Source organism: Hypanus sabinus, unplaced genomic scaffold (genome assembly GCF_030144855.1).
Source record: "Hypanus sabinus isolate sHypSab1 unplaced genomic scaffold, sHypSab1.hap1 scaffold_634, whole genome shotgun sequence".
NCBI lineage: Eukaryota > Metazoa > Chordata > Chondrichthyes > Myliobatiformes > Dasyatidae > Hypanus > Hypanus sabinus.
Genome location: NW_026781490.1, coordinates 146,195 through 162,835, shown reverse-complemented (window position 1 = coordinate 162,835; position 16,641 = coordinate 146,195). Strand labels below are relative to the sequence as shown.

Sequence of the window (16,641 nt, the reverse complement as noted above, 5' to 3'; positions counted from 1 at the left end):
TATCTCCCTCCCATCATTTATTCCGTGGATTTCTGAACTTTCCTACTTTACCATCTCAAGACTCTAAGCTTTGTTTCTTCAGGCTCGATAGTCTGGGGAATTATATTTACACATATATCCACTTAACACTGTTAACTTTCGTTAAGTTACTATGTTTAAGTAAATACTAATAAACAGTGTTTTAACCATCAAAACCAGACTCCAGTGTGAAATCTATTGCTGCTGGTTCGTTTCTAAAACGTCACAGTTCGTAACACAGCTTTATAAAACTAGTTAGACCACATCTGGAGTGTTTCATACAGTTCTGGTCGCCCCCATTCTCGGAAGGATGTCGGGGCTTTGGAGAGGGCGGGGAAGAGTTTTACCAGGACCCTGCCTGGATTAGAGGGCATGAGCTATAACGAGAGATTGGACGAACACAAAGTACACTGCTGATGCTGTGGTCAAATCAACACGTACACACACTCTGGAGGAACTCAGGACTGACGAAGGGTCTCGGCCCGAAACGTTGACTGCTCGTTTCGACGGATGCAGCCCGACCTGGTTGGACAAACTTGTGTTGTTTTCTCCGGAGCGGCGCAAGCTGGGGTGAGACTGGATGGACATTTATAAGATTACGAGAGGAATAGACAGAGTGGACACAGACGATATATTTTTCCTGGGGGTTGAAATGTCTAATACATTTAAGGTGAGAGTAGATGTGAGCGGCAAGTTTGCTTCTTTCCACAGAGTAGCGGGTAACAGGATCTCTCTGGGGTGGGAGACCAAAACCGGTCACGTGATGCAGTTTACCCCCCCCCCCCCAATTAAACCGTAGGTGGGCAACATCGCGCTGCCGTTTCTGTGGCCCCGCCCTCCTGATGACGTACCACACTTCGCGCATGCTCACTGTCTCCGGGTGTGCGGTGTATTCCTTAACGCTCGGTGCTGAAGTCTGCGGGATCGAGAAAGGCTTCTCGTCTCGTATATCCGGGAGCCGGGGCTCTGGATTACTGTCTCCGGGCTGAAGATATCACTTTCCTAATGGTGAGTATTGAGACTGATCCCGAGCAGGGAGGTCCGATGTTGTCCGTGAGCCCCGAACTGAGGGCCAATTACTCATTTATTTTCCAGTTATATGGGCTCGGCAAAAATGTGTCGACTTCACTTAATCTGCATTGAACGATTCAAACCAGGAGCCCAGGCTGTCTGTTTCCGCAGAATTGAAATGGGAGACCAACCAACAGGTCACGTGAGGCTGCGTGCCGCAGATCCGCCCCGCCCTCCGCTTTGTGACGGAGGATCACGTGGCGTGTTGGTAACAAGGTTAACATGAATAATATCAGGAACGATCGGCTTCATTTATGAGGAGCATTTGATGTCTCCGGACCTGTGCTCGATGGAGTTCAGAGGGACGGTGGGGGTGGTGGAGGGATGTATGGTTAAGTAAACATACCGAATGCTAAAAAGCCTGGATACAGTGTACATGGAGAGGATGTTTCCATTAGACAGAGAGTCTGTGATTTGACAGCACCATCTCAGAATAAAAATACCTCCTGTTAAAATTCAGCTGAGAAAAATCTTTTGGCCAAAAGGTGTCTGAAGTGTGGAATTTGTGAAGTTTGGTAGAGGCTGCCGTTTGGGTATATTTATGAGGGAGATTAATACATTAAAGATTGTTAAGTAGCTACAGGGTTACAGGAGGAAGGCAAGAATATGGTGTTGGAATAAAAATCAACCATGGTTGAATGATGGGGCAGATCAGAAGGATTGAATCATCTGAATCTGTTCCTTCTGCCTGACCATGACTGAATGATGGCTCCTTCTGATTCCATATCGTTTTGTGACGTGTGTGGGACAATAAAAGATTGCTCACTGAGATCATTACTGTATATTTGCCTTCAATATTTAAATTTCAGTGAGTTTTGTTCTTAATAACATGAATCGGAAATGTTTGGTTCTCTTTGTTATTGTTAATATGCTTCAATATCTTTCAATTTGAAGTTAGACCTGCAGTGAGAGATTTATTGGAAGAAAAACCCCAACTGGAGGAAAACCACGACTGATGACGAGGGAGCAGCAACAAGTGAACCAACCCGAGGACTGGGAGCATCAATCAGAGAGAACCCAACTGACTCGGAGATTCCAGTGATTCAGTCAGGAGAAATTTTGGTGAGTCTTACTTCCTGTTCTTTAGACATTTCATACCTGTACAGTGGAAGGTAGCAAATAGCTGGAGTGAGACTGAACATGTCCAGAAGTACCAGTTATGCCTCCGTCAGACCCAGTTGCAATCACTCCAGGTCTGGTAATGTGCATCCAGCAACCCTTTGAAACCACTCCCATTATGTGGAAGTCGAATCTGGATAAAGTCACTGAGAGACTGCATAAGTACAAACTCTTTATTCCAAGCATCGGGCTTACTCAGTTAGTCGCTCAAACAGGAACAGTTGATGACTGTTCCCGCCCAATCCACTAACTGACTAACAATTCCCCTTACACCACTGATATATCCGTCCAGATACCCTCCACACAAGACATGCTGGAGCCAAAGTTATTTACTACTTGACAAGCTGGAGCCCCTAAAGACAGAGTACAAAACAGTCATAATGGCTTACACACACACAGAACAGACTGAAGCTGTACTATCTCTAGATGTGAATGTGCAAGGAGATAAGCATCCTGAAACCCTAGCTAGCTACCCTCAAGAAGAAATATGGCTCAGCATGGCTTAGCACATCTGTTGATTATCAGCAGTTTCTTTCAGAAAAACAGGCTGCTATTTTTTAACAAAGTGTTAACCCTTTTATGCATTTTATCATTCCCTCTTTTTGATCATTACATGATCAACAAAGCAGTAATTTTTTGCAGGGAAAGCAAATGAGTACAACTTTGACTTATCAGTGGGAAAAAAAACAGTGTACAACAGTATTTATAACATTGATATGGACAACTATTAGGTCATAATGCAATATCCTGTTACATGTATTACTGAACATACCTTCAAAGACCACCACTTCGATCCTTCAGTGAACCGATGTAAATCATGCCCTGCTTTCTATCTAGTAGCTATCAATCACCTTGGCAGTGTGCTTGGAGAGGGATGTAATGTTAGTAGATTCATCAGGGATATAGGTGCAGCATTCTGTGTCAATAATAGCACAGGTGCCCCCTTTCTCAGCTGGGATAAAGTCTACAATTTTGTAGGACTGTTTGCCAGATTGCAATCATTTCAGTAGATATTTCTGTTACTTGGGACTGTGTTTCTGTCAGGGCCCCTGCAGTGTTGTGGCCAGCTCCTCAAGTGCTGTAGGTAAATTGATTGTCTCTCGTGAATTCCTGGCTACTCCATAGGCGAGAAAAGCGATCATCCAAAAGCACTCAATCTGTTATTCCTCTCTGCTGCTGGGCAGCTGCAACTAAGACCAGGATTCATGTTTCCCAGTGTAGGAAATTCCATTTGATGGGAACTTGAGATACCATCCCTCAAAACACTGACAGCCACTGTCATCTCTGACTGGACCGCAGTTCCTCACCTCACTTCCCCGGGTGTTATTTGAGAAATCCCAGGCTTAGAGTTCCTCACTCTGGTTGAGCGGAATTACTGACATTGGAACCATAGTTTTACCATGCTGTGGAATTGCAGCACAAACCCAGCAGGCCCCTAGTTCTACCTGTTTGGCAGAGGTGTGACAGAGAGACAGAAAGGTGTTGACATGGGGCCACGGATATTGTTTGAGCAATAAGGCAAAACACAAAGACCACTATCAACGAATACATTTTCCTTAAGTCCGAGAGAGCCCTTCTCCTCAGTTCCTTCTGTAACACATTTTCAGTATGTTCAATGTATCCATCGAGATTGCCCCTTCGGTTTCACAGCCGTGGGAGTGGTCAGTAGCACCTGATATGGTCCTGTCCACTGAGGTCAGAGTTTTCCTCAATCACAGTTCTTGATTAGGACAAAATTCCCAGGTTCTATGGTGGGATAGTCACTCCTCTCTGTGGGGTAGTTCTCTTCCTTGTAAGCCTGTCATACCTGTGAATGTAATTCTTGGAAAATTTTGGTTAGTTGGCATACATATTTCCCAATCTCTTCCCTTCAGATATGCATATCCAATTTTGCTGGTAGACTTTCTGGGAGCAATGGTACACAAGGCCTTAGTTCCCAGGGTGTCTTCATGGGCCATCTGGAAATGATTTCAGCTGGTGACAACCCTGTTTTCCCCTGTGGGGTAACCCTCATGTGGAATCAGGCTAATGGTAGGACCTTCAACCAAGTGAGTCCAGTCTCCGCTGTTAGTCTGGCCAGTTTACTCTTCAGAGTGCCATTGGCTCTTTCCACTCTGCCAGCGGCCCGTGGGTGGTGTACACCGTGGAATTGTTGCTTGATATCTAGTTCGTTTGGTACCCCTTCGTATACTTTCACCACAAAGTGTGGGCCATTGTGAGAGCTCAGCATCTCTGGCAGGCCATACTTGGGAATTATTTCCCATAATAATAACTTCACAACAGACATAGTAGTATTATTGGTAGTTGGAATAGCTTCAATGCATCTACTAAACACATCTATAATATCTAAGCAGTATCTATAGCAATGTACTCTAGGCAATTCAATAAAATCAACTTGTAGACACCTGGCAAGGGACTCGTACCCAGTGTGCAGGGTACAGGTTACCAACCATTCCCCCCTTTCCCGGGTGTGTCAAATCATGTATATGATCGACCAATATTGGTAAAAACTGTGTAGGAACACAAACCTGTCCCGCTGGAGTAATACAAATAGCTAGGTTGGGTTCTTTCTAGCACCCCATCTGGGACCACAATTTGCGCTGCTGCTCAGAGATGTCCCCATGAAAAGTATGTACCTCCCACATGTCTGGCTAACCTGTTCTGCTTATGTCACAGAGGGTTGCCTGATGGGAACCCGAGGAGACTACAACTACTAGGATTGTGCCACACTTTTCGCTGTCTCATCTGCTAAAGCATTGCATTTAGTGACTCAGTCAACATGTGGGTGTGGGTCGCTCATTAAATAACAGCCAAAGCTCGAGGTAGCTGTAGAGCGGTGAGTAAGTTGTTTACAAAGGTGACATTACTAATGGGGTGGCCAGAGGAAGACAGGAATCCCCATGTTCCCAGAGAGCCCCATAGTCACGTACAATTCCAAATGCATAACGGGAGTCTGTGTAAACGTTCCCACTTTAGTCTGTTGCTGGGATACAGGCACGAATCAGAGCAAACAGCTCAGCCTTCTGGGCAGAGACAGCTGCTTCAAAAGAGGCCTTCTCAATTACTTCACTGTATGTCACTATTGTATAGTCAGAATATCATTTTCCTGATGGATCCACAAAAGAGCTTCCATCCTCAAGGAACGTTACCTCAGGCTAGAGGGGGTTTTGAGGAAGGGATGGGAGAGTCTGTCCTTCTTTCACGGTGATCCAGACCGGGGGCAGTTGGTGCAGTCAACTTCATTGCCTGAAATTGAGCAGAGATTGTGTGCAATGTCTTGGGTTCAGTCAATTTTAAAAGAGAGTCTTACCAGATGTCCCGTCTTCACCTCAATGTCCTTCCAGTATCGGAGTTGGCCCACGGCCAAGTCTTGCCAGTCTCTCTTGGTGCTGGAGGCTTGTTTCCTCAGGGTGAAGGCAATGAACTCTAGGCTCTTTGACTTGAACCCAGGGCAAACCCTAACGATGGTACGGGGAGCCACCAGTCCTGTCTGTCACAAAAGGAAATCCGGAACTTCGGCCAGTGATGTGCTGCCCTCTTTTCCTTAATCCTGTCCAATCACCATGACTGGGAACTTCCCTCGCTCGAGGGGTGCATAATATTGGCTTTCCTCAATGAGCACCCCGTAGTGTCATAGCACAGAATCACATGAGGGTCGGCCGCTGACGGAAGGGGTTCAAACGCGGTGGAGTCCAGATTAAGTGCCCACCACTGGGGATTCAGAAACTGGGGAAGCTGTCGGTTGTTCACTAGTCCCAGGGTGATGCCCTTATCTGTGTCTCCACTCCTCCTGTCCTCCACAATCAGCTCCTTTGTTTTTGTGATAATGAGGGAGAGTTTGTTTTCTTGATACCAGTCAGATATTGTTCAGACCTCAGACAGAGTCAGCAATCAAATGGTTCAGCATGGTGCGATGAATATGCTGAGCTGTGTATATCACAATGCAAGAAGCCTCGTAGGAAAGCCAGATGAGCTCAGGACAGGGAATTATGATATTGTGGCCATTATAGGGGCTTGGTTGCACCCAACAGTCTGAGGGATTTAGAGGAACAAATTTGCAGAGCGGTCACAGACCATGCCAAGAAACAAAGGTTGAGATTGTAAGCGATTTTAACTTTCCATATATTGACTGGGACTCCCATACTGTAAAAGGACTAGATGAGGTAGAGTTTGTCAAATGTGCCCTTAATTGGTACGTAAAATTCCTGATGTAGAAGTGTGCAATAAGCTGTAAGGCAATGACCAGGGCTGGTGACAGAAATTAGTGTTCATAATGCCATGAAATTCAAAATAAAGATGAAAAAAGAGAGGTCTGGACCATGGGTTGAGATTCTAAATTGGAGAGAGGTCAATTTTGATGGTATCAGAAAGGATCTGACAAGTGTGGATTGGGACATGCTGTTTTCTGACAAAGGAGTACTTTGTAAGTGGGAGGCCTTCAGAAGTGAAATTTTGAGGGTGTAGAGACTTTATGTGCCTAACTGTGTAACAGTTGAAACGTAACTGGTGCAGGGAATCTTGGCTTTCTGGTTATATTGAAGCCCCGGATATTTCGTTCCTTTAAATGCCTCAGACTTTTGGGTGCAACCAAGACTCATTAATCATCATCCATGCCCTGAGCTCATCTGAACATTTTCATTGTCTTCTGTTGGTTTCTCGCTTCCCAATAGATTTTGCTCTTTTGTTTGCCCTCTCTTTGGCTTTTATGTTGGCTTTAGCTTCTCAATTCAACTATGGTTGTGTCCTCCTGGTTTCCAATGCTTTCACTTCCTTGGGATATGTCGATCACTCAGCTCCTGAATTGCTCCCAGAAATTCCAGCTATTGCTGCTCCGTTGTCACTCCAACCTTTTCCCTTCCAAACAAGTTTGTCCAGCTTCTCTGTCATAGAATAATGGAGACGTTCAAAATGGAAACAGGCCATTTGGCCCATCTAGTCAATGCCAAAAAAACATTTAAGCTGTCTATTGCAACTAACTGCACCGAGACCATCGCCCTCCATACACCTACCATCCAGGCTTCCATCAAAACCTCTTTGAAATGGTGAAACCGAGCTCGTATTCACCACATGTGCTGACATGTCATTGCACACTCTCACGACCATTTCAGTAAAGAGCTTTTCCATATGTTCCCATTAAATTTTCACCTTCCCCACTTACCCATGACCTCTGGTTGCCATCCCACCCAAGCTCAGTGGAAAAAGCTGCTTGCATTTACCCTATAACCTCATAATCTTGTATACTTCTGACAATTTCCCAAAGCTATGTGTAATTTCCTTGTTTATGTTTAGAGCCTTTTTTACGTGTAGAGGATGATGAGGGGCATTGATCGTGTGGATAGGCAGAGGTTTATTCCCAGGGCTGAAATGGCTAACACGAAGGGGCATAGTTTTATGGTGCTTAGAAATAGATACCGAGAGGATGTCAGGGGTAAGATTTTTACCCAGAGAGTGGTGGGTGCGTGGAATGCACTGCAGGCTATTTGTGTGAGAGTATTTCAGTTACAGTGGGGCCAGGAGCCCATGCTGCTCAGTGGGAAGAGGGAGCAATACCAATGGCGAGAGTCAAACTGAGCCGGGTCACAGATTGGAGATGGGAGAGATGCCCCATTCTTAAAGAGACAGGAAGAGCATCAGAGAGTTTGATGGTCATTCCAGGTACCAGCACTGTGCCCAGTTAGAAGATGATTTCTCTCTCCAACTTGGGTTGAACTTCACTGTAAGAGTGTGTTGCCAGATCACACCGTGACAACTCAAGTGATCTCATATGAAAAGTTGCCCCACACACATTGATGGATTTTGTAAATCTTTTTACAGGCTAAAAACAAGGAATTTATCTACGGGAATTTCGAACACAACATGCCAATTTTGCTGTCTCTGTCCAGATATTTAAGAAGTGGAGCAAGGGATTCACTCGATCATCCTTCCTGCTCAGGCTGTGGGGAGGGATTCACTTGGTCATCTGACCGACTGGCAAAGCGGAAATTTTACACGGGGAGAGGCCGTTCATTTGCTCAGACTGTGAGAATGGATTCAGTGGGTCTTCTCAACTGAATGTACATCAGCAAGTTCACACTGGACAAGGCCATTCACCTGTTCTGTGAGTGAGAAGGGATTCAGTCGTCTTCCCACCTGTGGACACACCAGTCAGTTCACACTGGGCAGAGGCTGGTCATCTGCTGAATTTGTGGGGAAGGATTCACTCGGTCATCTGACTTCATGGATCACCAGCGAGTTCACACTGAGGAGAGGCCGTTCACCTGCTCGGAATGTGGGAAGGGATTCACCTACTCATCCCAACTGAAGATACATCAGCGAATTCACACTGGAGAGAGGCCATTCACCTGCTCAGACTGTGGGAAGGGATTCACACAATTAGCTGGCCTACAAGCACACCAGTCTGTTCACACTGGGGAGAGGCCGTTCACCTGCTCAGACTGTGGGAAGGGATTCACTTCGTCATCTCAACTGAAGGTACATCAGCGAGTTCACACTGGGGAGAGGCCGTTCAACTGCTCAGACTGTGGAAAGGGATTCACACAGTTAGCTAACCTACAAGCACACCAGTCAGTTCACACTGGGGAGAGGCCGTTCTCTTGCTTAGACTGTGGGAAGGGATTCAATTCATCATCTAAACTGAAAGTACATCAGCTAGTTCACACTGGGGAGAGGCCATTCACCTGCTCAGACTGTGGGAAGGGATTCACACAGTTAGCTAACCTACAAGCACACCAGTCAGTTCACACTGGAGAGTGGCCGTTCAACTGCTTAGAATGTGGGAAGGGGTTCATTCGGTCATCTCAACTGAAGGTACATCAGTCAGTTCACTCTGGAGAGAGGCCATTCACCTGCTCAAACTGTGGGAAGGGTTTCACTTTGTCATCTCAACTGAAGGTACATCAGCGAGTTCACACTGGGGAGAGGCCGTTCACCTGCTCAGACTGTGGGAAGGGATTCACACAGTTATCTGGCCTGCAAGCACACCAGTCAGTTCACACTGGCGAGAGGCCGTTCAACTGCTCAGACTGTGGTAAGGGATTCACACAGTTATCTAGCCTGCAAGCACACCATTCAGTTCACACTGGCGAGAGGCCATTCACCTGCTCAGTCTGTGGGAAGGGATTCACTCTATCATCTTGCCTACTGACACACCAGTCAGTTCACACTGGAGAGTGGCCATTCACCTGCTCAGACTGTGGGAAGGGATTCACTCGGTCATCTCAACTGAAGGTACATCAGCGAGTTCACACTGGGGAGAGGCCATTCACCTGCTTGGACTGTGGGAAGGGATTCACTTCGTCATCTCAACTGAAAGTCCATCAGCGAGTTCACACTGGGGAGAGGCCGTTCACTTGCTCAGACTGTGGGAAGGGATTCACTCAGTTAGCTACTCTACAAGCACACCACTTAGTTCACACTGGGGAGAGGCCATTCAACTGCTCAGACTGTGGGAAGGGATTCACTCGGTCATCTCAATTGAAGGTACATCAGCGAGTACACACTGGGGAGAGGCCATTCACCTGCTCAGACTGTGGGAAGGGATTCACACAGTTAGCTGGCCTACAAGCACACCAGTCAGTTCACACTGGGAAGAGGCCGTTCACCTGCATATTCTGTGGGAAGGGATTCACTCAATCATCTCAATTGAAGGTACATGAGCGAATTCACACAGGTGAGAGGCCATTCACCTGCTCAGACTGTGGGAAGGGATTCACTCGGTCATCTCGCCTACTGACACACCAGTTAGTTCACACTGGAGAGAGGCCGTTAACCTCCTGTTAATGTGGGAATGTATTCACTCAGTCATCTAACCTTATGTAACTCTCACTCCGGCTAGCAGCTTAATATAGGGGGTGATAGCCCCCTAGCTCGGCCAAATGTGTGTGGATGCTGCGCCGCGTCCCCTGTTACAAATCAATACCCCAAAATAACAAACAGTACACAAGATGTGATTCATAATTCTTACTTTGACTATATGGTTAGTAAAGTAAAAAAAAGGGCCCACTCTCCCCATTTGTGGCTTCTCATCTCTCCACAACAAAAGCCCATGAAATTCTCTCATTCAGACTCACAAGAAAGAACATTTCTGTCATTGGATAGCCCAGCACTACAAAACCCTGTTATCTCTAGTTGTATCCTAAACATTGCTGCTGCAGAGAAACCACTACCTCAGCAGTGAAACATTACAGAGAGGTCATTACATTAGCAGTGAAACCTTACAGTGTGTTACACTTACAACACACTACCGGATTCACACAGGGGAGAAAGTTTCAATAAGCTTCATGCTGGATATTTGTCCATCACCATTGCTGAATGCTATTTTGAGAGTGATTGTAAGTGTTGAACTCTGCAATTATTGCTGCTGCTCACCACACCCAGTTCTGCACCCTGGTCACTGGGCATGGGAGGAGTTTCTTCTGCTGCATATTCACCTTTAATGGGACTAGATCTGTGACAAATGAATCAGTTCTATCTTAAGCACTGTCTCTGTTACTTAGTGAATTTATAACACACCTAGTGTACAGTAGAGAGTCAACTCAGGCTGGCTGAACCCTGCCAGTGATTCTGTTCCACAACAGATCTTTCAAATCCTCCCCTGTTGTTCACCTCTCACTCTCCCTGGGATGAGGTCCAAACAGTCATCACTCTGTGGGTGAATATGTTTCCCTTGAATTTCTTGCAGACTGAAGAAGTCGAGCTGACTGCAGTTCTGTCTGAGATGTTCTTTGCCCCTCTAATCTCTGGGCTGAGGAAGAATGACATTGGGAGTTAACCTCCTTAATCACGACTCATGTCCACATTATGGGTCACTTTCCCCACTTCTAAAATGTTGTTAGCGAACACCACTGTCCTCTAAAGACTGAAAGCAGAGTGGGAAGTCATCAATTGGATTTTCAATGAAGCTGGGTCAGAAACCAGAGGGAGGTCTGCACAGAGCAGAATTTGGGGCCCTGGACGATGTTCGGGGTGAGAACGTATGATGAGGAGAGGGGATTCAGCAACAGGGCATGTCAACGAATGACATTTGGAAGCAGATTGACAGAGAAAGTAATTAGGTTATCTGACTGATGACACAAACACTACCTGTGGTGAGGTGTTCCACTGGCTGAGGAACATGTGTGTTAGGAATGGTTTTATCTATTGGGGGAGTTGTTCCTGCTTGTTTATCCTGTAATATTATAACCAGATGGATTGACCTATCTGAAATAATGTATTGATGATCATATAATTTGCAATATTTTGGCTCTAAAACTGGATCAGGCTTGAATTTATGGTGTTTTCATGAGGTGATGGAGGGCATTCATGAGTTTGTATTTTAAAGCAAGATTTTGGTGAAAGATATTTGCCACTTGATTGTACCTGCGTAAGTAATCAGATTGAGTTAAACTGCTGCAGGATCCTAGAATGTGTTGGACTGTGTCTGGTTTCTCTTGGCCTTTTCTGCACTTACTGCCTTGTTTGTTTGTATTTCATGAAGTTTCGATTTGTTTTACTTTTGTTACCCACCTCGTCCTGTATTTCCGCAAGGAACTCCTCTGTTTCTGGGAAGAAGTCTCCAACTCTCAGTCAGGTGCTCGATGCTTCCTTGTCACCATCTCGTCTGCTCAGATCATTGGGATGTCTCCCATGGAGGGTCATACACATTTCACTGGTTAATGTTTTCATCCAGAGTGATGATTTATTTTTCTGAGCCAGCTTGTCATTTAAGTTTTATGGTCTGTATTTCTTATCATAATTGCATATACACACATGGAGTCAGTTCAGTTCCTCCGCCATATCCTTATCTCCATTTACAATTTCTCCAACATCATTTTCTTTCAGTCCTATATCTACCTCACCTGTTTTTTTACTCCTTATATACTTGAAAAAGATTTTAGTATCCTTTTTGATATTATTTGCTATCTTTCTTTCATAGTTCTTCTTTTCTCTATTAATGACCTTACTTTTCTTTCGTAAGTTTTTAAAAAAAACTTCCCAATCCTCTGTCTTCACACTAAGTTTTGCTTCCTTGTATGCCCTCTGCTTTGCTTTTACTTTGGCTTTGACTTCTCTTGTCAGCCACGGTTACATACTTTATCCATTCGAAAACTTAGTTTTCTTTGGAATATATCTGTCTTGCACTTTCCTCACTTCTCGCATAAACTCCAGCCACTGCTGCTCTGCCGTCCTCCCTGCTAGTGTCCCTTTCCAGTCAACCTTGGCCAGTTCCTCTCTCATGCTACTGTAATTTCCTTTACTCCACTGAAATACTGACACATCTGATTTTGGCTTCTCTTTCTCAAATTTCACAGTGTACTCAATCATGTTGTCATCACTAAGGGTTCCTTCACTTCCATCTCTCTAATTACCTCTGTTTCATCACACAATACCCAATCCAGTACAGCGATCCCCTAGTGGGCTCAACAACAAGCTGTTCTAAAAAGCCATCTCATAGACATTCTAGAAATTCTCTCTCTTGAGATCCAGTGCAGAACTGATTTTCCCAATCCACTCTTCCAGTAGCGATCTGATTTTCCCAATGATTTTCCTTGCTTTTGATCCCCTGTCAAAAGTTCTGCTAATGTGAATAGATCAGCGAGTAAAAGACAACCTGATTTCCAAAAGGCATAAAGTTAGAGATGACACATTTCTTTAATATTTAAGCAAGATTACATTTTTATTTCAATCTATTACAGTTTCAAAATAACAAAAAAAGGAAAAGGGCCAGAAGCAAATGTTTGGGCGCCCTACATTTTCAGTAGCACCCCCTTTGGCAAGTATCACAGCTTGCAGACACTTTTTTTAGCCAGCCAAGAGTCTTTCAATTCTTGTTTGGGCAAATTTCTGGGTTCGGACATTAGTAGCAATGTACTAACTGTGGAAATTACAAACCACAATATTATTAGAATCACAGAGCCAAGCAGCAATGAAACAGGCCTATCAGCCCTTCTAGTCAATGCTGACCTGTTTTTGTTGTTACTGCCCATTTCCAGCTACCTGCATCAGAGCCTCCATACACCTCCCACCCATGTCCTCACCCAAATCCCTCTTTAGTGTCTAAATCAAACCCACATCCTCCACTTCCACTGGCAGCTCATTCCATACTCTCACCAACCTCTTCACCAAAGTGAAGAATTCCCCTTCAGATTCCCTGAAAATAATTCACTTTCACACGGAACTTATGTGAAATGTCAGGACGAGAGAGTGGACGGGGCAGAGAGGGAAGACAGTAAAGGGAGGGGTGGTTGAATGTGGAGAGGGAAACAGAGCGGAGTGTTTATACTTAATATTTTTTGAGAAAAATTAATCGTTTTAACTTGCTGCAAACCTACTCTCCATATCCTGTATATTCTTAACCAGATTACTGATCCAGATGACAAGTAGCAATGGTTGATGTTCAAAGTAAATTTTATTATCAGAGTACATAACTTTTATATAGTCAGATACCACATAAAACCATGAGATATCTTTTCCTACAAGAATACTTAGCAAATCTTTAGAATAGTAACATGATCGATGAAAGATCAAGTAGAGCACAGAATTCAACCAACTATGCAAATCCAAATATAATTAAATATCAATGAATAATGAGAGCAATGGGGTGTAACCCTGAGGAACCTCATTGGGCTCGGGCCTCGAGTCCAATAAACAGCCTCCTACCATCACTCTCTGCTTCCTACCATCAAGACAACTGTGCATCCAGTTAACCAGCTCTCCCTGGACCCCGTGTGATCTAACTTTCGACAGCAACTTACCATGCTGAACCGTATGAAAGAACTCACTGATGCCCATATCGGCCACGATCCTGGGACAGAGATGTCACCGATCAGAGGGCATGGATTTAAGCAGAGGATGAAGTGGTTCGGAGGGATCTGAGGAGGAGATTTCTCACTCAGAGGGTAGCTGAAATCTGGAACTCACTGCCCGAGGTGGTGGTGGAGGCAGGTCCCTTCACAACATTTACGAAGAGGATGAGCATTGAAACTGCCGAGATACAGTCGGCTGTGAACCAAGTGCTGATAAATGGGACCAGTGTAGACAGTGAGTGGATGGTCAGAACAGGTATGGCCGACCAAAGGCCTGTTTCCGTGCTGTTTGATCCACCACTCCGGACATGCTCAATTAACGATGGTGGCACCGCAAGGCATTGATTGCAAAACTCCACACCCCTCTCCAACCTAAAATAATCCATACTGAACCCCTTTGTCACCATTGGAAGTATCTGTTTCTGTCAAGGTCGCATTGAGATTGGTCACTTTTGCTAAATAACTGGCAATTGATGAAGTTCCTGTGTCTTCCATTAATGTTGCTGCCTTACAGCAAAACTAACCCTCTCACAGTGTCACAATCAGTGATTAAATCCCGCATCAAACACTGTGCTTTCAACCCTGCACTTGATCCATCTCACTGAGGTTCTGTAGACACAAACCCTGCTCTCTGCATATGTGATCACATCTCCCCTGCTTCTGACATTTCAAATACCCTCGGAATGGTTTTCTGATTCAGTCTGAAGGTTATGGTACATTCAGCTCATCGTCAGACCTGACAAACCATGTCTTCCCACAGCTGGTTCCACCTGTTGGTGTGTCCTCTTTCCTCCACCTCCAGGGAAGCTGCATCTCCACACAAACTCCTCACTTGAGACGACTGTCTATACCCGTGACATAGGAAATCACATCTCTGTCACTCTATTCCAGCTGCTACCATCATAACAGCATAAAAGCCAGGACCAACAGGCTCTGGGACAGCTTCTTTCACCAGGCCATCAGACTGATGAACTGACGCTGACTTGAATGTACTCTATATTACATTGTCTGTTTTAATTATTATAAACTCTTATAAATTACTATGATTGCACTTTGCACATTTAGATGGAGACATACTCCTCATGAATGTATGAAATAAAGTCAATTCAATTCAATTCCTGATTCTGTGCCTGACCTGCTCGCCTCTGGGTATCCTCCTTCAACAAGCTTCTTCCTCAGTCACCTTCTGTGAGTTCACACAAACAAAAAATAAATAAATAAAATGATCTATTAGACAGCTCCTGTACCCCTTTACCCCTGAACATGTTCTTCTGTTAAAACTCTGTCCTGAGCCCCTTACTGATTCCCTTTCCCTTTCAGACTCCCGATATGCCAGCATATCAGAATTCACTGTAAGGACATTTATACCTCACAGGAGGATGTAGAAACCCGTGTCACTGACACACCCTCCCCCTTCCCAATCTGCACTCGCAGCCCATGACGGAGACAGCTGTCCTGGACTCTGGGGCTCTGTAACACACAATCTTGTAACTCATAATCTTGTGAACAGCAAGCTTAGACAGTCATTAATATGAAGAGAGAGTTGTTTCCTGAAAGGACACGCGAGCTAAGCTGTCTGATCCAGTTCACCAGATCATCCCTCGTTTACAACTTAGTTTGTCTTGGTACCCTCCTCCCTCTATCACGGAATGTCCAATCATCCCACTTTCTCGCAACAGAACCCAACACGCTTACAACCCCACTCCCACGCTCCACTGATAACCTCTACCCACACACACGGACAGATCCCCTTCACCCCTTGGAGAACCACAAGGAATTGATCCCACAGCCCGGGCTCGGTCGCAAAGTTAAAACCGGGGCTGAGGAGTGCCTGGAGCCCACAGCCACCCGACAGAGCTTGGGCCAGGCCCTTTCTCACTGCTACCGGCCCCCGATTTACACAAACCCGACATCGGCCCCGGCTCACCGCCGCTCGGAGTTGCGAGGCTTAGTGTCGGCAGCGCGCCTGCGCGTCTCCCTCTGCTCAAGACACTGGCCGGTGGTCCCCACAGCGCCACCACTGGCCGGAGCCGGAGGGACAGTGCAGAGAGCTCGGCCGTTCGGCTGTTTCACGGGGACACGCCGAACTCCCCATCAACTCCATCCAGCTGGAATGTAATGACCAACAAATATAATTCCTGTCAGCGATTAGCCGTCTGAGTGATTCGATGACTTTTAGAGGAAGGGGTATCCATGGTCCACATTGTCAGGCTGTCAGTTTACCAGGATACAAAGACGCTGCCTGAGGAACTTAGTGGGTCGGGCAGCATCTGTGGAGGGAAATGGACCGTCAACATTTCGGGCCGAGACCCTCCCTCTGGACTGAGAGTAGACGGGAAATAGTCAGAGAAAAGAGGAGAGGGGTGGGGATGAGGCAAGAGCCGGGGAGTGAGAGGTGGATCCAGGTGAGGGGGGAGGTGGGATGGTGGAAATAGTGACAAGGGTGGGAAGTAAGTGGTTGGACCAACACGGTGCTGCAGAAGATGGAAATTAATTCCACAGAGGATGAACAGAGAGGTTAGAGAGTATTTGTTATAAAGCGTGCAATGAAGCTGCACCAGACTAATCCCTGGAGTGGTGGGGTCATCATATGAAGAACGATCAAATGTGATAACCCTTTCATTTAGAGAAGCGAGGACTGAAAGGTGAA

General features: G+C 45.6%; 1 protein-coding gene across 3 annotated transcripts; it reads left to right on the top strand.

The window, feature by feature from the left end:
- Positions 1 to 829: 829 nt before the first annotated feature.
- LOC132389704 (zinc finger protein 585A-like) lies at positions 830 to 15,096 on the top strand. Of its 3 annotated transcripts, XM_059962265.1 has the most exons (4): positions 830 to 1,026; positions 1,984 to 2,151; positions 8,023 to 9,015; positions 9,100 to 15,096. In XM_059962265.1, exons 3-4 carry the CDS (start codon positions 8,425 to 8,427, stop codon positions 9,985 to 9,987), a joined length of 1,479 nt encoding a protein of 492 aa, XP_059818248.1. In that variant the 5' UTR covers positions 830 to 1,026; positions 1,984 to 2,151; positions 8,023 to 8,424; the 3' UTR covers positions 9,988 to 15,096. The 3 variants fall into 3 exon arrangements, with proteins under 3 accessions (XP_059818248.1, XP_059818247.1, XP_059818246.1); XM_059962264.1 differs by having other exon boundaries at positions 1,988 to 2,151; positions 8,023 to 15,096; XM_059962263.1 differs by having other exon boundaries at positions 8,023 to 15,096.
- Positions 15,097 to 16,641: the final 1,545 nt, after the last annotated feature.

Excerpts from the sequence above, each read along its gene's own strand:
- LOC132389704 (XM_059962264.1), top strand. The coding sequence starts at position 8,425 with ATGGATCACCAGCGAGTTCACACTGAGGAGAGGCCGTTCACCTGCTCG.